The following is a 27742-nucleotide window of genomic DNA, read 5'->3' as shown; positions in this document are numbered from 1 at the left end:
TTGGGAAGAATGGAAATCCCAGGACACTTAATTATGCTCATGTGGAACCTTTACTTAAACCAAGAGGCACATGTTCGAACAGAACAAGGGGATACTGCGTGGTTTAAAATCAGGAAAGGCCTGTGTCAAGGTTGTATCCTTTCATCATACTTATTCAATCTGCATGCTGAGCAAATAATCTGAGAAGGTGGACTATTATGAAGAAGAATGTGGCATCAGGATTGGAGGAAGACTCATTAACAACTTGCAATATGCTGATGACACAACCTTGCTTGCTGAAAGTGAAGAGGACTTGAAGCTCTAAGTGATGAAGATCAAAGACTATGGCCTTCAGTATGGATTAAGACACGAGATAAAGAGACAAACATCTTCATGGCTAGACCAATAAGCAACATCATTATAAACGGAGAAAGATTGAAGTCGTCAAGAATTTCATTTTACTTAGGTCCACAATCAACACACATGGAAGCAGCAGTCAAGAAATCAGATGCATTGCCTTGGGCAAATCTGCTGCAAAAGATCTCTTTAAAGGGTTAAAAAGCAAAGATGTCACTTTGAGGACTAAGGCGAACCTGACCCAAGCCATGGTGTTTTCAATCCACCTTATATGCATGTGAAAGCTGGACGATGTATAAGGAAGACTAAAGAAGAATTAATGCCTTCGAATTACAGCATTGGTGAAAAATACTGAGTATACCATGGACTGCCAGAAGAACAGACAAATCTGCTTCGGCAGAAGTACAACTAGAATGCTCCTTAGAAGCAAGGATGGCGAGACTTCGTCTCACATACTTTGGACATATTATCAGGAGGGACCAGTCTCTGAAGATCATCATCCATGAGTAAAGTGGAGGGTCAACAAAAAAGAGGAGATCCTCAAGGAGATGGACTGACAAGAGTGGCGGCAACAATGGGCTCAAGCATAACAATTGTGACGAAGGTGCAGGACCGGGTAGTGTTTTGTTCTATTGTACATAGAGGCTCTATCACTGGGAGCTGACTCAACAACACCGACTCGACGGAACCCAAAAACCCAATCATTTTACCAGTCCAAAACAATCATTAGCAATTAGTCCTTCAGTACAGCAAAATCCTAAGGGTGAGATTACCAGCCATTCAGGTTTACTTCAGGTGTCCATTTGATCTGGTGAGGCTCTCCAAAAGTCATCTCAGCTTCAACTTTACTGGTGTTTGATAAAATTTAACTGAGAGAAGATTATTCCCTTGCTTTAAGCCTCATAAAGTATCAGCATAGTAAAAACTTTAAGGGACTTTAGGTTCAGCCACTGTACCCAAGTCCAGCAGTGCCTCCACCATAGTCCACTTTTTCAGTTACTGCTTCTACAAAGACAGATTTTATAATCACAATTAACCCTGTTAATAATCAGTACTCACAACTGAATCATATAATCTCATCAACATCTTCCCCCACCCTCTCTTCCCCAGATCCATCAGGAAAAGAGGAATCTATTCAATGGGGATCCTCCCTTGCCCTCATTTTGAGTGTAAGTATACCCATGAAGGGATGTCAGCCAGCCACTGCATGCCTTTATCTCCCTCCACACCCCACCCCCCCATTTCAGAGAGCCAATGTTTACACTGCCTGTCCTGATCAAACCAGTACTCTGAGAAGACAAGCATGTTCCTTCCATCTTGAAACATTTTCTGTTTCGGTTGGAATTTTGAGCATCTGTATCCATAAACAAAGTCCAATCTAGAGTAAGTCATTAAATTGCACACAACCTACATCAGCTCACAGTGTCAAACGTTCTCTTAATTCAGTTGAGTTCTGGTCAGCTCATCCCTAGCCATCCAAGCTAGGTCAGAATGGGTACCAGCCTAAAACTTGAGAGTTCACGCACACTTCCTTGCACTTCAGACAAGCCAGCCCCTTCTCTCTCTCTCATCTCTAGTCCCCATGGTCTAGGTCAATGGGACACCACCACGACTACCTGGACTTCTGACCAGCCGGTCCTCTCTCTCTCTCTCTCATCCCTAGTCTCTGAAGGCTAGGTCAATGGATGCCAATGGAACATGTCCAAAGTCAGCTCATCTCTTCATCACTGCATTTCCTGGGCTCCCACTCATAAGTGACCCAGGTGGTCACCACAAGTGAGTACACCAACCTGTCTACTTACTTGTTCTCTTTAACTTCCAGTCTTAGAAGCGGGTTCCTTCTGATGGGCACTGACTTTTCCTGTTTCAATGCAACCAAAGGCAAAGGGCTTGCTGGAAATTCAAAAAGCAAAAGTTTTTTTTCCCCCTGCAAGTCTTTCCTTCAATGTAAATCTTCTCCTCTCCCAGCAGCTGGATCCGCATGCCTTTCCAAATGCAAATTATGGGTATTGTTAGTTGTTAGGTGCCATCAAGTTGGTTCTGACTCTTAGTGAAGTAGTGACTCTATGTACAACAAAAGGAAACACTGCCTGGTCCTGCACCATCCTCACAATCATTGTTACAGCTCAAATTGTTGAAGCCATTGTGTAAATTCATCTCTTTGAGGGTCCTCCTCTTTTTTGCTGGCCCTCTACTTTACCAAGCATGATGTCCTTCTCCAGGGGCTGGTCCCTCCTGATAAAATGTCCAAAGTATGTGAGACGAAGTCTCGCCACCCTCACTTCCAATGAGCACTTTTGCAGTACTTGTTCCAAGACTTCTTCTGGCAGTCCATAGTATCTTCAATATTGTCCACCAACACCATAATTCTAAGGCATCAATTCTTCTTCAGTCTTTCGTTTTCACTGTCCAGCATTCACATGCATATGAGGTGACTGAAAATCCCATGGATTGGGTCAGGTGCACCTTAGTCCTTAAAGGGACATCTTTGCTTTTTCACACTGGTAAAGAGGTCTTTTGCAGCAGATTTTCCAATGCAATGCATCATTGGGTTTCTTGACTGCTGCTTCAACAGGCGTTGATTGTGGATCAAGTAAAATGAAATCCTCGAAAACTTCAATTTTTTTTCTCCATTTATCATGATGTTGCTTATTGGTCCAGTTGTAAGGATTTTTATTTTCTTTATGCTGAGGTGTAATCCATCCTGAAGGCTGCAGTCCTTGATCTTCATCAGTAAGTGCTTCAAGTCCTCTTCACTTTCAGCAAGCAAAGGTGTATCACCTGCATATCACAGGCTGTTAACAAGTCTCCCATCAATCCTGATGACACGTTCTTCTTCATACAGTCCAGCTTCTCAGATTATTTTCTCAGCATTCAGACTGAATAAGTATGGTGAAAAGATACAACTCTGACACACACCTTTCCTGACCTTAAATCAGGAAGTATCCCTTGTTCTGTTCAAATGACTGCCCCTTGGTCTAAGTACAGGTTCTTCATGAGCACAATTAGGTGTTCTGGAATTCCCATTCTTCACAATGTTATCTGTAATTTGTTATGATCCACACAGTGGAATGCCTTTGCATAGTCAATAAAAGCAGGTAAACTTCTTTCTGGTATTCTCTGCTTTCAGCCAGGATCCATCTGACATCAGCAATGATATCCCTGGTTCCATGTCCTCTTCTGAATCCAGCTTGAATTTCTGGCAGTTCCCTGGTGATGTACTGCTACAGTCACTTTTGAATGATCTTCAGCAAAATTTTACTTGTGTGTGATATTAATGATATTGTTCAATAATTTTTATATTTTGTTAGATCACCTTTCTTTGAAATGGTTACAAATACGTATCCCTACCAGTCAGTTAGCCAGGTAGCTGTCTTCCATATTTCTTGGCATAGACCAGTGAGCACTTTCAGCACTGCATCTGTTTTCTGAAATATCTCAACTGGTATTCTGTCAGTTTTTGCAGGCTTGTTTTTCACCAGGGCTTTCAGTGCAAGTTGGACCTCTTCCTTCAGTACCATCAGTTATTGATCATATGCTATCTCCTGAAATGGTTGAATGTCAACCAATTCTTTTTGGTACAGTGACTCTATGTGTTCCTTCCATCTTCTTTTCATGCTTCCTGCATTGTTTAGTATTTTCCCTGTAGAATCCTTCAACTTTGCAACTTGAGGATTGAATTTTTAATTCAGTTCTTTCAGCTTAAGAAATATCAAGCCTGTTCTTCCCTTTTGATTTTCTATCTCCAGGTCTTTGCACATTTCCCTATTATACTTTGTCTTCTCAAGCTGCCCTTTGAAATCTTCTATTCAGCTCTTCTACTTCATATTTCTTCCTTTCACTTTAGCTACTCTGTGTTCAAAAGCAACTTTCAGAGTCTCTTCTAACATTCATTTTGGCCTTTTCTTTCTTTTCTGCTTTTTAATGACATCTTGCTTTCTTAATGTGTGATGTCCCAGCACAACATGTCTAGTCTTTGGTCATTAGTGTTCAATGCGTTAAATCTATTCTTGAGATGGTCTCTAAATTCAGATTGGATATACTCAGGGTTGTACTTTGGCTCTCGTCAACTTGTTCTAATTTTCTTCAGTTTCAACTTGAACTTACATATGAGCAATTAACAGTCTGTTCCACAGTTGGCCCCTGGCCTTGTCCTGACAGATGTTGTTGATTCGATTCCTATGTATCCATCTGAAGAAGTCCCTGTGTATAGTAGCCATTTGTTGTTGAAAAAAGGTATTTGCAATGAAGAAGTTATTAGTCTTGCAAAATTCTATCATGCTATCTCCTGCATCATTTCTATCACCAAGGCTGTATTCTGCAACTACTTTTCCTTCTTCGTTTCCAACTTTTGCATTCCAATCGCCAGTAATTATAAATGCATCTTTATTGCATGTTTGATCAATTTCAGACTGCAGAAATTGGTAAAAAACTTCAATTTCCTTATCTTTGGCCTTAGTGGTTCATGCATAAGTTTAAATAACAGTTGTATTAACTGGTCTTCCTTGTAGTTGTATAGATATTATCCTATCACTGACAGCACTGTACTTCAGGATAGATCTTGAAATGTTCTCTTTGATGATGAATGCAGCACTACTCCTTTTCAATTTGTCATTCCAAGCATAGTATACCTTATGATTGTCTGATTCAAAACGGCCAATACCAGTGCATTTCAGCTCACTAATGCCTATTACATCAATGTTTATGCATTCCATTTCATTTTTGACTACTTCTAATTTTCCTAGATTCATACTTCGTACATTCCATGGTCCTATTATTAATGGATGTTTGCAGCTGTTTCTTCTCATTTTGAGTCATGCCACATCAGCAAATGAAGGTCCCAAAAGCTTGACTCCATCCATGTCATTATGGTCAACTCTACTTTCAGGAGGCAACTCTTCCCCGTCATATTTTGAGCGCCTTCTAACCTGCGGGGCTAACCTTCTGGCATCATATCTGACAATGTTCTGCTGCTATTCATAAGGTTTTCACTGGCTAATTCTTTTCAGAAGTAGATTGCCAGGTCTTTCTTCCTAGTCTGTCTTAGTGTGGAAGCTCAGCTGAAACCTGTCCACCACAGGTGACCCTACTAGTATTTGAAATACAGGTGGCATAGCTTCCAGCATCACAGCAACATGCAAGCCTCCGTAGTACAACAAAATGACAGACACGTCGGGGAAAAAATTCTGGGTGGGGCTCAGGTTTTCGAACTAAGCTCTCACTCTATATACACAGGGCTACCGGCTTGGGAAAAAAGCCTCCTTTTTTTTTTGGATGGGGAGGCAAATCCTAGTTTCCCTTTTAATGTATCCAATGAAATATTAGCTGAAGGCAGCGTTACACACTCTTTGTTATCTATAATATTCAATATTTATTTCTATCATTCATTTAGGTTTGCTTTACAACACTAGGAGCCCTGGTGGAGCAGTGGTTAGGAGCTCAGCTGCTAATAAAAAAGTTGGCAGTCTGAATCCATCAGCCACTCCTTGGAAACTCTATGGGGCAGTCCTACTCTGTCCTATAGGGTTGCTACGAGTCGGAATCGACTCAATGGCAATGGTTACAATACTAGGTGGGGAAAAAATTCAATATCCATAGTATTTTCAAATAAACAGATAATCCTAAACCCATAACCCTTTTAAAAACACTCTGGTTTCACCTTCTCCACCCCGACTATCTTTCCATCCATATGCATGTGGCCTTGGACCAGAAGACCTTGGCCCCCCGATCAATCATTCCATTTAACCAGCCTGGTCCTTGCCCCAAGCCACTCCAGATGCTGCTCTTCTCCCCTCAGCTTCAGCATAACATCTCTTACTTTCATTCTATCATTACAGATAACAGTAACCAAGGTAACCACCCAAAAATCAAAAGTTCACTGCCAGGGGAAGGCTTTCTCTGTTGGCTGTGGGGGAAGGTCCTTGTCATCAATCGTCCCCTTGTCTAGGAGCTTCTCAGCACAGGGACCCTGGGTTCGTAGGACACATTCCTTTCCTGGTTCTTCATTCTTGGTCGCGTGAGGTCCCATTCCTCTCTGCTCACTTCTCTCTTTTATATCTCAAAAGAGATTGACTCAAGATACAACCTAATGCTGTAGATTGAGTTCTGCCTCATTAACACAACTACTTCTAATCCTACCTCATTAACATCATAAAGGTTAGGATTTACAACACGTAGGATAATCACATCAGATCACAAAACGGTGGACAACCACACAATACTGGGAATCATGGCCTACCCAAGTTGATACACATTTTTGGGGGACACGACTCAATCCCTTACATGCCCCGAGGTATGCCAATCCACCAGTAAGCCTCAACCCAAAGGCACTCAGTTCTGGGTCCATGGGTTGGCAAACTTGGCTCCACCAAATGCCCAGAGGCACCCTACTCTACCAGCAAGACACTCAGCTTTCTCGTTCCATGAGCCGGGCCATCTCCTCATTCTGCGGCCTCTGTTGTTGCTGTTTCTCTGCCACCGCTTCTCACCATTTTTGATGTTAAAGCTCTCTCTCTCAGTTGCCTGGTTCCAGGAGTTCCTCAGTGAAGGGATCCCACATCCAAAGGATGTGCTCTTCTCCTGGCTATTCTTCCTTGGTAGTGGTGAGATCCTCTTCTCCTGCCTCTGGGGTGGCTCATTTTAAGACCAGCAGGATGTTAAAACTGACCAACCCCTTCATTAGGATTTTATAGACTTTATTTTCATGGTCTCACCCCCACACGGATGCCATGAACTTTATTTGCATTATTAGCAAGCTATCCAATCCCCTTGGTGGGCCACAATTATCTCATTTGTATACTCCCACCCTATCATTTGGGTGGGAGTTAAAAAGATCATGGTGAGAAAGGCCATATAAAAGGGATCCATCACACCACAGGTGGACTATGATGGTTAAGGTTGTGTGTCAACTTGACTGGGCCATGATTCTCAGTGGTTTGGCAGTTATGTAATGATGTAATTTGGCAGTTATGTAATGATGCAGTTATCTTCCCTTTTGTGATATAATGTAACCACCTCCATGATGTGACCTGTTATTAGTCACTCAGTTGTAAGGGCAGTTTCCTTGGGGCTATAGCCTGCATCCGATACATATAGCAAACCCTGATGGCTTTTCCTCATTCTGGTTCCTGCATCTAGCTCATCATCATCTGATTGCTGATACTTGGAACTTGAGTCAGTGGCCTGCCAATCTTGGCATTCATTGGCCTCTGTGGCCTGTAAGCCAGTAGCCTGCCATCTAACCTGCTGATCTTTGGATTTGTTGCCCTCTGCAACACATGGGCCAGTAGCCTACTGCCTGACTTGCCTATTTTGGGTCTGTCAGCCCTTACAGCTATCTGAGTCATGAGAAGCCTCCAGCCTGACAACTGACCCACAGACAAGGGACTTGCCAACCTCTACAACCGTGTGAGACATTTCCTTGAGATAAGCCAATCATTCTTTCTCCATCTCTCTGCCTTCCCCCGCCCATATATATACACACATATTTTTCACTGGTTTTGCTTCTCTAGAGAACCCAGCCTAAGACAGAGGAGAAGAAAGCTTTTTTTCAAAGTTGAATCGCCAATGACCGCCAACATCTTTTTTTTTTTTTAACAAGTATAAGACAGAAAAGGAGTATCCAAAATTATAACAAGCAACAAACCTATCCCTAACTCAATTTTACCACAAAACATTTCATATGTAGTTGCTACTTTTTATCCAACTGTGTGTTTTATTATATTAACAAAAGACCAAGAATAGAGGCACCTGAGCCTTGCAGGAATTAATCACATAATTCTCTTCAGCATACTTGTGCTATAGGAGTGAATGGGCTCACATGTGCAGCATGCCTAAGTCTGACTTTGAAAAGCAAAAAAGTGAAGACCTAGAACTACCCTGACCAATAACACATATACAAGAACTTCTTAATATCCTCTGAAAAACTCCATGTAGACTAAAGAAATAAGCCCATCATTCATCATATGTGGCGTGTTTGTGTGTGTGTATGCACTCTCACTCATAAAAAAAAAAATACTCATAGCTGCTATTTATTTTTAAGACTTAAATCTTCGCTTATTTCCATCTAAGAAATGAGGGAAGGGTATAACTTTATGTTTTTGCCCTAATCTCTAACCATTTGTCCCAGCAATATTTATGGAAGAATTTATCTTTTTTTTTTTTTAACCTTTATTTTGAAATGTCAGCTTTAATTATCTACTAATTCCCATATTTTAGGTTCTATTTCCAGGGCTTTTTTTCTGTTCCATTAAAAAACAAAACAAACAAACAAAAATACTTAAAGTTCTAGTCAAGCACTTGTAGAATCCTGTAGCAGCTCTGTGGACTCCTAAGATCTTTATGTTACATCTGACCAGTGCACTTAATTGAGAATCAAGCTGAACTGTAACAGAGACTGCTATACTCAAGCAATCAAACACACCACAGAATGAGAGCACCTTCTATTCCAACTCCTCACCCAATGTAGGAACCTTAGCTACTCAGTTGACCTGCCCTCTACTCCAGCTCTGATTCCCATTGTGTAATCCTGGGCAGGTTACTTTATATCTTTGGTCCTCAGGTTCCCCTGGTTTGAAATGAGAACTTTAGATTTTCCCTAAAATTTGTCACAATTCCAATATTCTATAATTTTGTCTATGTTATGAGCAAAATTAATCATGTCTTTTTTTTTCCCCCTGGAAAATCTCAGAGGACTGAGGCAGAACTTTTAAAATGAGGTGTTTGTAGTGGAAAAATCCTAAATTTAGGGTCAGAATACCTGAGTTTGGGTCCCAGTTGTAACCTTGAACTAATCACTTAAACTCCCAGGGATTCAGTCTCCTTATTCATAAAACTGAAGTGATGATAGACTTCCGGCCAACATCGCTCCACAGACAGAAGCACCATGCCATTCCTCCACAGCAAAGACCCGAATAACTATGTAAAACAGAGACAAACGTCATTCTTGGAACCTAAAGTGTCAAACTGAAGAGATAAAGAGCTCAGCCAAATATCGAATGGAATAAGAAACTGACAGAGGACAGAGAGCAAGGAGCAAGAAGTGCAGAGGTCCCCTATCAGCTAACGCAGCACAGATCCACCATCTTGGACTCCTGTCAGAGATTCTTGGACAGGGAGCATGGGAAAGCAGCTTCATGTAGCTCCCAGCAGGAGACAGAGCACCCAGTAGTCAGTGATAAGTGCTTTCCCACTCCCCCCCATTCTCTCCCCGTTGCTCTACCTCCAAGCCTCCTGGCTGGCTGCGGTGGCTCAGCCAGCTGGGAAGTTCAGTGACCGTGCCACCTGGACTCACCCTACCCACATCAGAGATCGGCAGACAGGGAGTATGAGAAAGCAGCTTCACGAAGTTCCCAGCAGGAGACAGAGCACTCGGTAACCAGCGATATACACTTTCCTAACCCCCACCCTTTTGTCCCCCCCGCCCCCCATTTCACCTCCTCTGCTTCCTGCCAGTTGCAGTCTCTTGGCTGAGAGGCAACTGGTTCAGCCCCGGGCCACTTGGATTCGCTTTACCGATGCTAATCGGCTCCCCAAGTGTCATTTTTCTGTTGCTTTTTTCCATTTCTTTTGGTTTCTTTTGTGCCTCCCACCACCTCCCCCTCCTTTCTCTTGAACATCTGGCTCTGTGTGCCACCTTTGCTTCTTCTTGAAAGGCTGTGGAGCGCCACTTGTCTGGGGAACCACTTCCCCAGCCCGCGACTAGTAGGATCCCTGGGGCTTTTTTTTTTTTGCTTTGTTCTGTTCTGGTTTGTTTGTTTATCTTTTCGCAGCTTGGAAGCCCCTTCTAGCCAGGCTGCAACGCATGGCTTAGGAGACACTTGCCCCAGTCTGCACAACCCCTGGTGGCATTTCTTTTTTCTTTCTTTCTTTTCTCCTTTCTGTCTTCATTTCTCAGTTCTCCTCTCTCTATACTTGCCTTCTTTTCCCATTTCCTGAATACCTGCCACTGTGTGACATCTATACCTCCTCTAGACAGGCTATAATGTGCAGCCTTGGAGCCATTTCCCTGGTCTTTGCAGTCACACCGGTGGGACCCCTGAGGGCTTTTCTTTTCTTCCTTTTTTCCCCCCAATTTTTTACCTAGTTATTTCTTTCTTTCTTTCTCCATTTCTCATCTCTCCATTCAAACGGCAAACTCCCTTAGCACTCTTTTTTTGTTTGTATGTTTTGGCTCCTGTTTCTCTCTCCTCTTTCCCATACCCATATTAGCTCTACACATCACAACCTCCCCCTTCCTTCCTGCCTACCTGCCCTATGCGCTGAACATCACACCCCCAAGCAGCACAGGCACAGCCTACTGGAACCTGCCCAGCACTGATTCCCGGCCCATCCTATCAGCCCTAGTATGTACCACAAACAACTCATCCCAGCCCCTCCCCTTTAGGTGGACCTGTCCTGCTGCACCATAGCTGAGTAATTGGCCCTGCCCATTGGACATGGAGGTGAAGAGTATCATGACCATAGATGAGTAAACAACAACGAATGCACAGCCCACCTGCTCAGACATAACCAAAAAACCCATAAAAGCAAGATGAAAAACACAGATCTACAATCAGTAAACAAAGAAAATAACTACTGAATGTCCTGAAGATGGGAGACAATATCAAAACATTAAAAAACAGGACAGAATGGTTCCAGTAGGCAACCAAAATAAAACACCAGATGACCTTCCAGTAAAAGAAAAGGCACTAGAACTACCTGAAGGGGAATTCAAATCTCTAATATTCAGAGTTATCCAAGAGTTGAAGCAAAAAGCAGACAAAAATGAGGAAAAAATAGACAAATTTATGGAAAAGGCAGACAAATTCATGGGAAATACAGACAAAAAAATGGAAGATTTCAGGAAAATACAGGAACAAAATGCCAAAATAAATTCATAACTAGAAATCATACAAAAACAATTAGAAATCCAAAAGATAACAAGATTTCAGAAATGGACAGAGTCATAGAAGGGCTGAGGGGCAAATCTGAAATGATGGAAGACAGGATCAGCGAAATTGAAGACAAATACTTCGATAAAACTCTGAGGAAAAAAATCAGAAAAAAGAATGAAGAAAAATGAAGAAACCCTGAGAATTATGTGGGATACAATCAAAAGCAAAAATTTTGACTGATCGGAGTTCCTGAACAGGGGGAGAAAACAGAAAACAGAGAGAGGATCATTGAAGAACTGCTGACAGAAAAACTCCCTAATATCATGAAAGATGAAAGCTGCCCATCCAAAAAGCTCAATGAAAACCATATGGGATAGACCCCAAAAGAAAAAGACCAAGGCATATCATATCACACTTGTTAAAACCATAGACAAGGAAAAAATCCTGAGAGCGGCTCAAGAAAAACAAAAAGTCACACACAGAGGAGAAACAATAAGACTAAACTCTGATTATTTGACAGAAACCATGCAGGCAAGAAGGCAATGGGATGACATATATAAAACCTTGAAGGAAAAAAACAACTTCCAACCAAGAATAATATATCCTACAAAATTCTCATTCAAATGTGATGGTGAAATTAGAACATTTCCAGATGAACAGAAATTAAGGGAATATGTAAAAAGCAAACCAAACTTACAAGAATTATTAAAGGTAGTCCTCTGGTCTGAGAACAAATATCAGAGCACAGCCTGAGTCTACGACGCAAGTTTGTACCAGCCAGATACCAACCTAGGAAATGAACTCTCAAGGACTATCCAAAACCAAAAGAATTGCCACAGGGATCCAGAGAGGTTAATCTGTATAGGACAACAACGTCAGAAAAATAAAAGAGGGAATAAACCATGTAGGTATAGAACTATCTAATGAAGAGGAAGGCAAGGAGATACCAAGTAATAACAGTCTGATTCAAACCTAAGAAGATAACGGTAAATTTCAAGGTAACCACAAAGAAAGTTAACAAACCTACTAATCAAAATAAAGAACAAAAACAATGTCTCAATGAAAACAAAAATAAAAGAAATGAAAAAGAAACCCACAAACAAAAGGTACTCAGCACAGAGGAGTAAGAGGAACAAAGAAAATGTCGGCACCACACACACAAAAAAAAGACTACAAAATGACAGCAATAAACTCTCACCTATCGATAATTACACTGAATGTAAATGGCCTGATTGCACCCATAAAGAGACAGAGTGACAGGATGGATTAAAAAACACAGTCCATCAATATGCTGCCTACAAGACACACACCTTAGAAACAAAGACATAAATTTATTAAAAATCAAAGGATGGAAAAAATATATATCAAGCCAATAATTACCAAAAAAGAACAGGAGTGGCAATACCAATTTCAGATAAAATAGATTTTAAAACAAAATCTACCATAAAAGACGAAGAAGGGAACTATATAATGATCAAAGGAATGATCCAAGAAAACTTAACCATAATAAACATCTATGCACCCAATGACAGGGCTCAAAAATATATAAAACAAACTCTAACAGCACTGAAAAGAGAAATTGATAGTTCCACAATAATAGTAGGAGACTTCAACACACTCTCGATAAAGGACAGAACATCTGGAAAGAAACTCAACAGATACAGAAGAGCTAAAGGGTACAACTAACCCACTTGACCTCATAAACATATATAGAACACTCCACCCAAAAGCTGCAAAGTACACATTCTTTTTCAACGCACATCCAACGTTCCCCAGAATAGACCATATCTTAGGCCACAGAGCAACCCTAAACAAAATCCAAAATATTGAAATAATATAAAGTATCTTCTCTGATCACAACGCCATCAAAGTAGAAATTAACAACAGGAAGAGCAAGGGAAAAAAATCTATTACATGGAAACCAAATAACACCCTGCTAAAAAACCACTGGGTTATAGAAGAAAACAGAGATGGAATAAAAAAATTCCTAGAATCAAACGAGAATGAAAACTTATCATACCAAAACCTATGGAACAAAGGCAGCCCTCAGAGGAAAATTTATAGCAATAGGTGCACACATAAAAAAAAAAAAAAAGGAATAAAACCAAAATATTAGCTACACAACCTGAACAAATAGAAAGAGAACAGCAGAAGTCCACAGCCACCAGAAGAAAGGAAATAATAAAGATCAGAGCAGAAATAAATGAAATAGGGAGTAGAAAAACAAGAGAAAGAATCAACAAAAAGCTGTTCTTTGAAAGGATCAACAAAATCAACAAACCACTTGGCAAACTGACAAAAGAAAAACAGGACTCAAATAACCCAAATAAGACTTGAAATGGGGGACATTACATCAGACTCAACTGAAATAAAAAGGATCTTAACAGAGCATTATGAAAAACTATACTTCAACAAATTTGAAAGCCTAGAGGAAATGGACAAATTTCTAGACCCAAACTAACACAAAATGATGTTGAAAATCTGAACAGACCTGTAACAAGTGAAGTTATTGAAAAGGTTAAAAAAAAAACTCCTAACAACAACAAAAAACCCTGGCCCAGATGGCTTCACTGGAGAATTCTACCAAACATTCAGAGAAGAGCTTACACAAGTACTACCCAAAGTATTCTGGAACACAGAAAAGGAAGCAATACTTAAAAAAAAAAAAAAAAAAAAGGAAGCGATAATTGTTACGATTACTACTGACCCTCATTTGTCGGAGCTTTAGTCTTCATAAACAAAGTAGATTGCATAGTGAATATATTTAGTAATTATAATTTTGTAACAAGCTTGTATTGAGCATCTGTGTATCGGCTACCCTTACTTCTGTTATTTTATTCTATTTAAGTCATTTGGACATCACAGGTGCTCAGTGAGATAGGTTACCTGTAAGAAAGACTGAGGTTCAGGGATCAGACTGTTGTGATCCATAGGGTTTTCACTGATTGATTTTTGGAAGTAGATTGCCAAGCTTTTCTTCCTAGTCTTAGTCTGAAAGATTGTTGAAACCTGGTCAATATCATCATAGTAACAGGAAATCCTCCACTGATGGACAGTGGGTGGTAGCACTTCAGACACACTGACCGGTAATCAAACCCAGTCTCCTTTATGGAAGGTGAGAATTCTACCAGTGCCCACCACTGTCCCCTGTGCACAAGGTAACCCAGCTAATAAGACACAGAAGCATGTTCAATCCCAGCTTTGTCCAATGCTAAAGCATTGGGTTTCTTCACCACACATCAGCAGCTTTGACAGAATTAATTCCAGAAAACTGGCAAGCTTTGAAGTAGAGGAAAGTTTTCTTCTGATGTTTTCTGTTCATATTTATGGGGGAAACTGTCTTTCTGAAAAACTTGGAAACTCTAACAAACAAATTCAAACATCCACGTATAGCACTTTTAAAATTTAGAACTCATCTGCCACAAAATCCCCATTGTATTAAAGGACATCTTGTCTCCAAAGAAAACAGAATAAAGGCATTTTGAAATTGGTATCAGTTTCAACTTTAACAGGCTTGTCTCAAGGACTTTTACAAGTAAACAAGAGTTAACATTTAATTTGATTAAACACTTAATTTGATACTACCTTTAAATATTCATAAGACACTGAATACTGCGAAACAAGGCACAGTTCAAGACTGACTGTTGGCTGTTGTTAGGCGCCGTCAAGTTGGTTCTGACTCATAGTGACTCTGTGTATAACAGAACGAAACGCTGCCTGGTCCTGCGCCATCCTCACAATCATTGTTATGCTTGAGCCCATTCTTGCAGCCACTGTGTCAAACCATCTCCTTGAGGATCTTCCTCTTTTTTGCTGACCCTCTACTTTACCAAGCATGATGCCTCACCATCCTTGCTTCTAAGGAGTATTCTGGCTGTACTTCTTCCAAGACACATTTGTTCATTCTTCTGGCAGTCCATGGTATATTCAATATTCTTCACAAACACCATAATTCAAAGGCACCAATTCTTCTTTATTTATTGCCCAGCTTTCGCATGCATATGAGGCGACTGAAAACACCACAGCTTGAGTCAGGAGAGCCTTAGTCCTTAAAGTGACATTTTTGCTTTTTAACACTTTAAAGAGATCTTTTGTAGGAGATTTGCCCAAAATAATGCATTGTTTGATTTCCTGACTGTTTCCATGGGCGTTGATTGTGGACCCATGTAAAATGAAATCCTTGACAATGTCCATCTTTTTTTTGTTTATCATCGATGTTGCTTATTGGTCCAGTTGTGAAGATTTCTGTCTTCTTTAAAAGGTTGAGGTGTAATCCATACTGAAGGCTGTAGTCTTTGATCTTCATCAGTAAGTGCTCCAAGTCCTCTTCACTTTCAGCAAGCAAGGTTGTATTATCTGTGTAATATGATGTGCACACGAATTTCTTTCAGGAACCATGGGAAAACTTTGGGGTGCAGCTTCCTTCTCTGAAACCTTAATGGTGCTCACCAAGTTTATAAATTGTTGTGTTTGCAAACAAGGCAGTAAACCCAAAGAAGCAATCATGTCTGTTTCATTATATAAAAAAAACAAAACCAAACTTAGTGCCATCGAGTTGATTGCCGACTCATAGCGACTCTATAGGACAGAGTAGAACTGCCCCATAGAGTTTCCAGGTAGCACCTGGTGGATTCAAACTGCCAACCTTTTGGTTAGCAGCCAGAGCTCTTAACCACTATGCCACCAGGGTTTCCATATGTGAGTAAAATTATGCTTTTCTTTGCAAAAATTAGCAGAAGGCATGCACCTTTTGTCTAGACTTGCTCTCTCAGCCTTTTCCTTCCCCTGAATTAAAGCACCAAATTTTGGAAGGATGAAGAGTACCTTCTTATCAGCCCTGATAATTGTGAGACGGAAACTTACCCTGACTGCAGAGAGAAAGAAAAACGCATTTCCATTCCACTGCAAACCTTGTACATTGTTTTCTCCTCTCAGATACTGAAGAAAAAAATATCACTTGGGCATGAAGCCAGAGCAGTGAAACCAGTGTCAGGATATGGAGGTGGTAGGACTGGGGCAGGTGAGAAAAGATGATCTATTTTTACCTTTTACAAGCCCTTTAGGACAAAGTCTTGTGATGTTGGTGGTGGTGGTGTTGCTATAGTTGTATCAAATCTCTTCCATGTCAATAGTAATCATAATTATCATCACTTCCATTTTATGGATAAGGAAACTGAAGCTCTGGGAGTTTGAATCATTAGTTCAAGGTTACGACTGGGACCCAAACTCAGCTATTCTGATCCTAAATTTAGGACTTTTTCCACTACAAACACTTCATTTTAAAAGTTTTGCCTCAGTTCTCTGAGATTTCCCAGGGACTTTTAAAGGAACGAGAGACTAAGAACATGAAATAGAGAAGGCCAAGGGGAAGATATGGTCTCTGTCTTCAAGCAGAGGGTCATATGGAAGAGGAATTAGGCTTGTTCCAAGTGGTTGCGGTAGATATCAGAATGAGATTCATCAGTAGAAATCTGAAGATAAAAGAACTTTCTAACCATCAACACTATTCAATAATAAAACAGGCAGTGATGTTAGGCAGTGAGCTTCTTGTCCTGAAAATGCTGTCTGGCTGATTCTCTGGTGAGGATACCGTGGCTGGGTTTCCTGCATAGGGTGTTAAAAGAGCTAGCATTTGATGATGTGAGGCTAACGTTAAGGTTTATTATTGCTATTACATTTAGGTGAAAACTAATTTTTGACCTGTAGTGTTTCAGTCCTGAGTCTTACATTTTATTTTTCTGTATAAATGTTGATATTGCATCTTTGATGTGGTGAAAACACTACAGATTAGTAAGAAACTACAAGTAAGCATACCTTGCTTACTGGGTAATCCATTCCTGGCTGGTACTGCTCACATGGAAGAAATTAGGACCATTAGATACAAGAGAACTAGTATTTATTCTATGATTTTTGTTGGTTGGGTTTTTCAGAAGCAGATGCTAAGGTGGAATTTGTGTGCTAGATATTAATTAGGGGCTAATGTTTGTGGAGGGAGGGCGGAATTAACATAGCCCTGAGGAACAACCATAAATGTATACTGGTGCTGGCCCACGTGAATAAGAACTATTTCTGGTCTTTTTTTTTTTTTTCTGATCAGGCAAGAAAAGAGTACATTTGCCAAATCAATGGCTGCATACTATGTACCTGTTCATTTGTTCTAGTAAAGATACCATAATTAGCCCAGAGGTTATAATCGGAACTACTAATTGGTTGAGTTTGCTCAAGTGTGCTATCATCCTCCAGGACACACCTGGCATGCTGGCTGCCGCTGAAGCTACTACTTGGTTGAATTTGTGGTATTCTACCATTATCCTCCAGGATCTATGTTGCTCCTCAGAGGTGTAACTACTATATGGCAGGTATGAAAGGTATTGTACCGGCCCTGGGCACACGGCACCACCAGGCAGTTTCTATTAACCTGGTATGGTCAGTGGCATGTCTATGGAAAACGGCGCCTCTACCAAGCACTGAAATTGTGCCCCTGTCCAAACATCTGATACCCCTCTTTTAGATAACTTAATCATAATATCAGCTCAAAAATATGTCAAGCTTGTTAATCTTTTAATTAACACATTACCGTGCTTGAGGAAGGATGCTGGGCCATACTGGGTTAACAGAAACTGCTCAGTGGCACCACGTGCCCAGAGCTGGTATAATACCCTAGATATGCCACTGTTGTTCCTGGTGAAGTAAATGGAGATACAATGGAGACCATCTCCCCTGCATCCTTTAGATTCTTAAAGGTGGCACTAATTTCCGCCATTCCCCCTGAGTTAGGATATTGTTTGATTTATTATTTTGGTTGGGTAGAGGGCAGTTTCAGAGATTTCCATTAGTCTTTCCTACTATGATAGCTCTTAAGTCTTACCTCACAGGACAAGGACTCAAAGTAGGGTTGCACCAATTACCAAGTACCTCACTCCCAATTATACATTTGAGGACTGGAGAAATGATCACTGAATATAGCTACAAACCTAGTGGACCCAGTGTAAGTTGGATCATCTCTTACCTGATCCCCATATGCTCTTACTCTAACACGTGAGTCACGATGATGCTTTTGGTCTCTGGGTAAAATGTCAACTCAGACCCTATACCCAACAGTTCCCAAAATATTTGAGTATTCCTTTTTGTCAGCAGGGAAGGACTGGGAGAATCATTACAATATATGCCTTCTAGAATGTTATAAGATTCTTACTCCTGGGGACCCAGGCTCTTCTTTAGTCAATGGGTTCTGGTCTGAAAAGTGGCTCAAGATCATCAATTTTTAATTGGAGTGATTACTTTCAACTTCTTGGTCATTCATCCTTGATTTCTTCTGATGTTACAAGCTGAGTAGTACTCTTGTACTGCTATAGAGAATAATTCTCAATGGCCAAGTTCCCTGGGCTTACATTAAACCCTGTTGCTTACTATGATAATTGCATCCACATGGACATCTACCACTGAACGACCACTGCCTTTTTTCATGACTCTTGGTGGTTTTTTTTTTGGTGGTAATGAGTGATGCAAATGATTAACACAATCAGCTGCTAACCAAAAGATTGGCAGCTCAAGTCCACTGGGAGATGCCATGAAAGAAAGGCCTGGTGATCAACTTCTGAAATATCAGCCATTGAACATCCCATGGAGCACAGTTCTACTCTGACACACATAAAGTTGCCATGAGTAGGAGGTGACTTGATGGCAACTGGTACTTGTATAGAAACAGAATTAGTGGTTGCCTAGGGCTGAGGCTTCCAAGGGCTGTCTTAGTTATTTAGTGCTACTATAACACAGATATCACAAATAGGTGGCTCTAACAAACAAATTTATTTTCTCACAGTTTAGGAGGCTAGAAGTCTGAATTCAGGGTGCCAGCTCTAGGGAAAAGCCTTCTTTCTTTGTTGGCTCTGGAGGAAGGTCCTTGTCTCTTTTAGCTCTGCTCCTGGGTGATCTTCATATGGCTTGACATCTCTTCCCCCATCTCTGCTCACTTGTTTAATCTCTTTTATATCTCAAAAGAGACTGACTCAAAATACACCCTACACTAATCCTGCTTCATTAACCTAACAACGGCAACCCATTCCCAAATGGGATTATAACCACAGGCATAGAAGTTAGGATTTACAATACATATTTTTGGGAGACACAATTCAATCCATAACAACCCAGGACCTGTAACACTGGAAAGCAAAAGAACCCAAGCCAGGCCTGAAAAATGAACTGGAGCTGAAACCTAAGTCAGTTGTATCAGCTCAGCCTTTCCGAGGCCTAAGAAAAAAGGAAGGTGATAGCTGAGGCATGCTGGCTTGTCCAGATTCATGTCCCAGGGCTTCAGACCACTCACCTGAATGGCAGAGGACAGCCAGGATGAGTAGGGGCCAGAGCAGGACAAATCCTCCTTTGCTTCCCATTGTGACTGTCTACAGAACCTACAAGGAAAAGACACAGGGATTGTCATGAACAACAAACTCAGAATTTAAATGCCCAGGGGGCTTCAGAAAATGGGATGGCAAAGGAGCTAGCAGACTATAAAAGCACAGGAAATCTACCATGGTAGGGTATTTTGAACCAAGCTCTCAGGTGGGACAGCACTTGAACCTTTCTTCTGCCCCAAGATCTCAGCTTACTGAAGAAAACCCTACCAGTCTTGGTGAGAGGTACCAGGTATGGGGAAGTCAAAGTACACTGGTCAAGGAGTCAGGAATACCTGGACCCTGCCCCAGTTAGGGCCCAACCCAGGCTGCTAGCTGAGCCAGTGCCCAGTAAGGGCACTTCTCCAGGCCATGACAGTAAGAGCATCAGGCCAAAGTGGTGACTCTGTAATAGGGACACCTCCTTGTTTGTTTTGGGGATGTAAAGAGGGTTTCTGGGGTAACCTTGAGAGCTAGTCCCCATTAATGCCTAGATCTGTAGCAATAAGCATCAGGTGAGAAGAGGAAAGTATTGACAGACCTCAAACTCTTCTTTCACCAGATGAGGCCAAGGCAGGGGAGCTTTTTAACTTGCCTGAGTCCAAACCTTAGTAGCAGATCTAAGTCTCTCAGATCTAAGGAGTCCCACTCCTACTTCCCTTCTCTTTGCAGGGCATACTCTTCCCTGAAGCCATCCTGGAATAAGGAGGCAACAGCTCCTCTTAGTCAGAGTGCTTGACATTCTATTCTACTGAGCCCCATGGGCGAGGACTTAAGCCTCTCAGTGGGCTCTCACGGGGGGCGAGCCACCGACACTCCTCTAGGTTAGGAGTGCAGAGTGCCTTGTGACTATGAACTCATCATTTCTCACATCTTTAAGGGTCATCTATTGCTCAGGAATTGGCTCATGACAGCCACTGAGAAGTAGAAAAGGCAAAGTCTGGCACTGTCCAAAGAAAACAACACTGAATCATGTCCAGGTGAGAGGGACAGGACACTTTTTTTTGTACTTTAGATAAAGAACTACTGAGAAAATTAATTTCTCATTAAACAATTAGTACACATATTATTTTGGGACACTGGCTGCCAACTCCACAACACATCAACACTCTCTCCTGGCCCCAACTGCAGGCTCCCTGCTACCAGGTCTCCTGTCCCCTCCTGCCCCCGGGCTGCTATGCCCATCCAGTCTCATTTTGTTTTATGGGTCTGTCTGACCTTTGGCTGAAGGATGAACCTCAGGAGTGACTTCAGTACTGAGTGAAAAGGGTATTCATGGGGCCATCCTCTCAGGGTTCCTCCAGTCTCTGTCAGAACAGTAAGTTCAGGCTTTTTTTGAGTTAGAATTTTGTTCTACATTTTTCTCCAGCTCTGTCTGGGACCCACTATTTTGATCCCTGTCACAGCAGTCACTGGTGGTAGCCAGGCACCAGCTAGCTGTACTGGACTCAGTCTGGTGGAGGCTGTGGTAGTTGTGGGGACTGAACACTTTCTGATGTGTGGGAAACCAGGAAGGAAATCAAACTGGGGTTGGCCCTTCTTTTCAAGTTGAGTACCCACTACCTTCCTCTGCCTTCTTCAAAACCTTCAGCCAACTACTGGCCACCATCCCCCATGCTGACCTTCCCAGGCTTAGCTGCCTACAGCAACTCTACCCTGGTGAGGATCTGCCTAAAGAGCAGTGGTTAAGAGTTCAGGCCCAGAGTGGCAAATACCTAGATACGAGACCTGGCTCTGCCTTAGTAACCCAGTCTCAACTTCCTCATCTATAACGAGGGTCATATGCTTATGTGTGATGGTTAATGTTTTGTGTCAACTTGGCTACACTATGATTCTCAGTAGTTTGGCAGACATTGGACTGATTGCTCTTCCATAATGTAATATAATCACCTCCATAATGAGACCTGCTATGAGCAGCCAATCAGTTGAAAAGGGAGTTTCCTTGGGGGTGTGGCCTGCCTCCAGATGTTCCAACAAGGCTCACTCTCACTCTGAATCCTACATCAGGCTTGTCATCGTCCGACCTCTGGTTCTTGGGACATGAGCCATCAGTCTGCCATCCAACCTGCCGATTTTGGGTTCATCAGCCCCTGCAACCACATGAGCCAGGAGAAGCCTCCAGCCTAACGCCTGACTCATGGACTTTGGGACTTGCCAGCCTCCACAACTGCACGGGCCATTTCCTTAAATTAAATCTCTCTCTACATGTACATGGTGGCATAGCGGTTAAGGGCTATGGCTGCTAACCAAAAGCTCGGCCATTCAAATTCACCAGGCGCTCCCTGGAAACTCTATGGGGCAGTTCTACTCTGTCCTATAGGGTCGCTACGAGTCAGAATCAACTCAATGGCAATGGATTTATGGATATATATATATATATATATATACATACCTTGCACTGGTTTTGCTCCTCTGGAGAACCCAGCCTAATAGGTGTTCTTTCAGCACTGAGAATTAAGCGAAATAAGACAACTGAACAAATAACAATATGTGGTTGGCAGGGTCGGTCATGGATAACCGGTAGGTGTTACCCCCTTCCTACCTTATCACCACTACCACACATACAGACTTCCTGCCCTAAATCAGACAGGCATGTCCACTGCTCCTGGCCTGAGTATCTGATTCTCCAGGAATCTTTCTTATTATTTCCTGACCCTGAGAGATGGGGGCATGAGGTCTCTGTACCCTAAAAGATCAGGAAGAGGCCCCAGACCTCTCCTGCTGGCACCCTGCCTACCCTGCAATGCCCTCTGCCTGCAGCCAGATGAGAGAAGCGGAACAACCACAGCTGTTCTTCCTTAGCCCAGTGATCCAGGCCCCCATGGACCCAGAGCACACTCAGCCTCCTGGGTTCCTCACACTCAGGGGTTTCTGAGTGGAAAAGACGATTCACAGACTCAAGTTAGACGGGGCTCGGGTACAGGAAGAACTACTTCCGCCTGCCCCAAGTGAGCAAGGAGAAGAAACTACTGAGCTGAGGTTCCCAAACTGTGAGGAAAGAAGCTTCTGACATTTCTTAAAAGTTAAAAATAGCTCTTGCTTCAAGTATCCCCATGGGAGGAGGGAAGGACCCTCCTGACTCATAATGCTAGAAAGGAATCAGGCACGAGCTTCGAGCTCCAGAAGACTTCCCTTGGAATGGTCCTTGACATTAATAACCCCGTTATAACAAGGTGTCTTACTACAGAAAACTGTTCCTTATTTTGTTATCCAGTGCTGCTATAACATAAATACCACAAGTGGATGGCTTTAACAAACAGAAATTTATTCTCTCACAGTCCAGTAGGCTACAAGTCCAAATACAGGGTACCAGCTCCCGGGGAAGGCTTTCTCTTTCTGTCAGTTCTGGGGGAAGGTCCTTGTCATCAATCTTCCCCTGGTCTAGAAGATTCTCAGTGCAGGGATTCCAGCTCCAAAGGATGTGCTGTGCTCCCAGCGCTCTTTTCCTGGTGGCATGAGAGCCTGCTCTTCTCTGCTCGCTTAGTTATATCTCAAAAGAGAGTGACTCAAGAGACAACCTAATCCCATAGATCGAGTCCTCCCTCATTAACATAACTACCTCTAATCCTGACTTATTAAGGTTAGGATTTACGATACATAATAATCACATCAGATCACAAAATGGTGGACAATTATACAATACTGGGAATCATGGCCTACCTAAGTTGACACACATTTTCGGGGGGTGTAGGGTAATGCTGTTCAGCTATAGCAATCCCCTCCTAATGGAGTCAGCTTTGCTCTTCCCCAAAGCATGCAGGGGATGAAATCGGGATGGATTCGGGCTAAGGTACAAGGCCGGGAGTGGTGTGACTGGGCTGGTGACCAAGTTTCAGAGTTAAAACAATAATAATAAAACACCCAACTCATGGCTTGAAGCTCCCCCTCAGTTTTTTGATGCCCATAAGTTAAGTGTAGATATGGTTGTGCATGAACCGAAAGTGCATGACTTTCCCTATCTATCCAAACCAAGCACTCGCATGCAAGACACACCCACCCGAAAGGTGTCAGTCAACTCCTCAAACTCTTTTTAAACATACCAACGAGTTTATCCCTACAGACTATTCTAACAATGCTACTGTTGTTCCAAGTGATTTTTAGAACTTCCAAAGAAGCTATGCAGTGACAAGTCTTCATCCTTTGAGGGTGAATTTAATTTATTGGAAACAGTCTGAAGTCATTGTAAGCCGCTAAATTTGCGGTAATTTGTTTCTGCCGCAATACCAACCTCATAGATCTAGTAACTGAGTGGTGAGGCGGCAGTGAAACCCAGGTCTGACCTCTTAACCATAGTTAAAACTCTCTGATGGGGAGATTTCTTGTAACTTCAGCTTTTGAAAGAAATTAGTTAAGCTGAGGCCACTAGAGAAGAGATTTTATATTGGCAGTGTTTCCATGACATTCAGAGATGCCCATGGGTAGAGTTACTGCTCCTGGGAGCCTGTGGCCTTAGAGGCTGATAAACTTTAAGACTGGAAATGGCCTCAAAAATAAAACCTGACTCCTGATTTTACAGCAAATGAATAGAGGTCCTGGAGGGATGAAGCTGCCTGTCCCAAGGCAACAGGTTAGTTGCAGAGCTACCTTGCTTCTATTCACCAGGGGCTGGTGACTTACAGGTGGCTTACCCCAGTGCTGGCAGAATGTCAGGAGCCTGAAGCTTTTGTGTCCTATCACTTTGGACACATAAGTGCCTGCTATAGCCAAGCAAGTTGAGACTCAGAGAAGTAATTACTTCCAGGACTCCCATCAGCAGGTGGAGACAAAGAGAAAGCCACCTTAACAAGGTAAGAGCCCCTTCCAGCCACCTGGAGGTCCTGCTGTCAGAGACTACAGCCCCAGAGCTCCTAACTTCACCAACGTGCAGTAGCTTCTCTACAAAGGGCCTCTGTGCAATGTGTTCCAGAGCCCCAAATTCCTAGCCTCAGCCACCAATGCAGGAAGGAAACCTTCTCACCCCATTCTCATCATCCTGCACTTTGGGATTATACATGCAATATCTTCATTGAACCAAACCCACTGCCACTGAGTCGATTCTGACTCACAGTGAACCTATAGGACAGAGTGGAATTGCCCCATAGGGGTACCTGGTGGATTCAAATTGCCGACCTTTTGTTAGCAGTCATAGGTTTTAAGCACTACGGGTCACCAGGGTTTCCTTATTAAACCAAGGGTTTCATATTTCAAAAGTACATGGGGCATAGGTTGAAACACTTCTCCTTTAGAAAAGTTCAAGTAGCTCTGGGCTTAGTTACATTTGTGGCAGTTTGGCTGAGGTTCTCAAAGGAAAGAGCCGGCCCAGAATTTTCAAAGCTTTCCTTTTCAAGAGCTTGTACCTGCAGCTGTCAAAGATGAACCTGAATTCCATTCTCCCCACCCAAAAACCAATTTTATCTGGGTTTTTATCTTCCAAGTCACCCAGGTTTATGGAGTGTTTTTTCTTACAGCAAAGCTGAGCAAGAAGCTTCCAACTTCTACTTTTGCATATACAGAAGTGACCAGTCACAGTGCATATCTGGCCTGTCCAAAGGCAACTCCCTATCTGGTTCCAGCCAAATTCTGGAAATAGTGTGTGCTGGTCACCTGGGTAGAAACACATTTTGACAAATGCTGCACCCCTCCCTCAAGTAACATTCTGGGCTCTGTGTTTCTTCCTTGGACAACTGGGAGTAAATCGCCCCCAATGGCGAATCTGAACAACTGCCATGGGGTCACAAGAGTACCCAAAATATTAAGGGCCACCGTTTGTTCGCCACATATCAGGTGCCAGTATGAGCGCTTTCTATGCATTATCTCATTTAATTCTTACACCTATCCTATGAAGTAAGGCATACTACTGATAAACTAGTTTGCTCAAGGCTACTCAGCCAGCAAAAGCATCCAAAAAACCAAACCAAACGCGTGGCCGTTGAGTTGATTCCAACTCATAGCGACCGTATAGGTCAGAGTAGAACTGTCCATAGGGTTTCCAAGGCTGTAATCTTTACAGAAGCAAACTGCCTCATCTTCCTCCTGTGGAGCAACTAGTGGGTTCAAACCACCAACCTTTTGGTTAGCAGCCCAATGCTTAACCACTGCACCACCAGGCCTCTTTGCAAACAGCATAGCCTTTAAACCTGGGTCTGATGCCAAAGCCCAGGCCCTTGACCACTACACTGCAATACACGAAACTGATGAGAAAATGTGAGTTCAGCAATTCTCTTCAAGCTCACTGTAGCTTACTCAAATTGTGTTGATTCAAGCTGCTTTTCAGAGCCATGGTCATCAACAGATAGGTTAAGCTAAAAAACGAAGGTCAAAGTGGTAGGAAAAAAAGGTGTTTCACTGAATTGGAATTCTCAGAATGAATACAAAGTACTCTTTGGGTTATCTCTTCTGAGTTTGTGGTCTCTCCTTCTTTTCAAAAATGTCCACCATCACAGGATAATGTATATAGTGTGGGCCATGCTCCCGAATTTGTAAAAATTTGTGGACTTTAAGAATGAGGTAGAATTATGGCAGTTGAGGGGCATGAGAGCCATGTCTCAATTGGGGCCTCGGCTTCCTCAGGAAATTCACCACCAAGTAAGAAGGTGATTTTTAAAACAACAAGCTGGTTCACAGCAGTAGCCATTTAACAAGTCATTCAGAATTGAAGGAAAATAGGAAAATACTTGTCAACAGGAAAACTCCAGGAAACCTCCTGAGCTGGAAAGCAATCATGTCAGAATCGCAGGGCGGAGAGGAGACCTAAGTTTCAGAAGTCACAGGACTAGATATTTTCAGGGTGAGCCACAGACTCCAGGTAGTCTCACTTCTGGGTTTGGGGTAAAAGGGGAAGAAGCCATTTCACTGGCCACTAATTCATATTTGTTAGAGAGAAGACAAATGTAATATACGTTAGGGGGCACATTTCCAGAGTCTGTGGAGTGCCTGGCTATCATTAAAAAACAACAAAAAAATCACTAGTTAACATTTTTAAAGCAGTCGTTGTCAGGCTCTGGAATCAGGCTGGACCAAGAAAACAAAACATGGCGCAACTTACAGAGACTTGAAAATTCTTAGCTTCGCCTGCTTTTTAAAATTCAAAATGTGCGCTGCTAGACTTAGACTAGAGAAGGAAGTCCCAACGTTAAGTGCTGGACTAGTAACTGAAAGGTTGGCAGTTTGAACCCGCCCAGAGGCTCCTCCGAGAAAGACAGGCTTGGCAATCTGTTTTCGAAAGGTCACAGCCATTGAAAACCCTACTCTGCAGACATGGGGTTGCCAAGAGTTAGAATCCACTGGAAGGAATTAACACTAAAGCGAGGGTAAAGAACAGCCATGACCGCTATAGGCGTTGGCTTTTATCTCCTTTTTTCAAGGTGTGACTTTCTCTAAATTGCAGGAGCCCCCCTCAGAGTAAGAACAGGGCAAGCGGTCAATTTTTGCGGAAAATGTTCCCGAAGGAATGGAGGAACGGTCCGTGGAATTCGGAGTGTTTTTCTTTGTCATAAACAAAAACGCTGGCGTTTGGCCTGGCTCTTTGGAGAGCCCAGCGCATCCTATTGGGGGTCTCCGCTGAGGAAACGGCAGGCCGCGGGGACACCGCGCACGGCCGCGCGGCCGAGGGGGCCATACGGCCGGCCGCCCCCAGGCTTCCGGCGGGAGCCCCCAAAGAATGCCGCAAGCCGGGCCCGCTGACCCGTGCGGAGTGACAGATGCAGGCGCGAGGGGCACCGCCTCCTGGTTCAGGGTGGGCACTTCGACCTCCCGGGCTCCGTCCCTTTCCAGGCACGGGGGTCTCGGTGCTCTGGCTTCAGCCGCTCGCGGGCGCCGTCGCCTCACGACCCCCAGCCTTGAACCCTTACCTCACGTGAGCCGCTGCTCCGCTCTGTGGCGGCGTCTGGCAGGCCGAGTTTGAAGCCTTCGCTCCCCGCCCCGCCTCCCGCCCCGCCTCTCGCCCCGCTTCTCCGCCGGCTCTGCCCCTCCCACCACACCCACCCGCTTCGACTGGGACCACGCCCTTGCGCCGCAGGGAAGGTGGGTCCAAGGTCACAAATAAGGTCGGCGGCACAGCCCAGGCTCCGGACTCCAGCTCGCCACCATGCGCGCCCAGGGTTTCCAGGCGATGGCTGCAACCACCAGGCCTGGTCAGGAAGCAGGGTAGTCACTGGACAG

At 43.0% G+C, this 27742-nt stretch overlaps 1 protein-coding gene across 2 annotated transcripts in view; it reads right to left on the bottom strand.

Annotated features, from left to right (window-relative positions):
* Window positions 1-27498, bottom strand: part of CD59 (CD59 molecule (CD59 blood group)) — a 51090-nt gene extending 23592 nt beyond the window's left edge. For both annotated transcript variants that reach the window (XM_010592141.3, XM_010592139.3), the window contains exons 1-2: window positions 27433-27498; window positions 19537-19621 (exon numbers count right to left, since the gene is read on the bottom strand). In XM_010592141.3, the coding sequence (XP_010590443.1) occupies window positions 19537-19603 (67 nt within the window). In that variant the 5' untranslated portion in view covers window positions 19604-19621; window positions 27433-27498. The remainder of the gene's footprint in view (window positions 1-19536; window positions 19622-27432) is intronic.
* Window positions 27499-27742: the final 244 nt, after the last annotated feature.

Source organism: Loxodonta africana, chromosome 7 (genome assembly GCF_030014295.1).
Source record: "Loxodonta africana isolate mLoxAfr1 chromosome 7, mLoxAfr1.hap2, whole genome shotgun sequence".
NCBI lineage: Eukaryota > Metazoa > Chordata > Mammalia > Proboscidea > Elephantidae > Loxodonta > Loxodonta africana.
The sequence above is the reverse complement of the archived record's forward strand: the minus strand, read 5'-3'. Positions and strand labels throughout refer to the sequence as shown.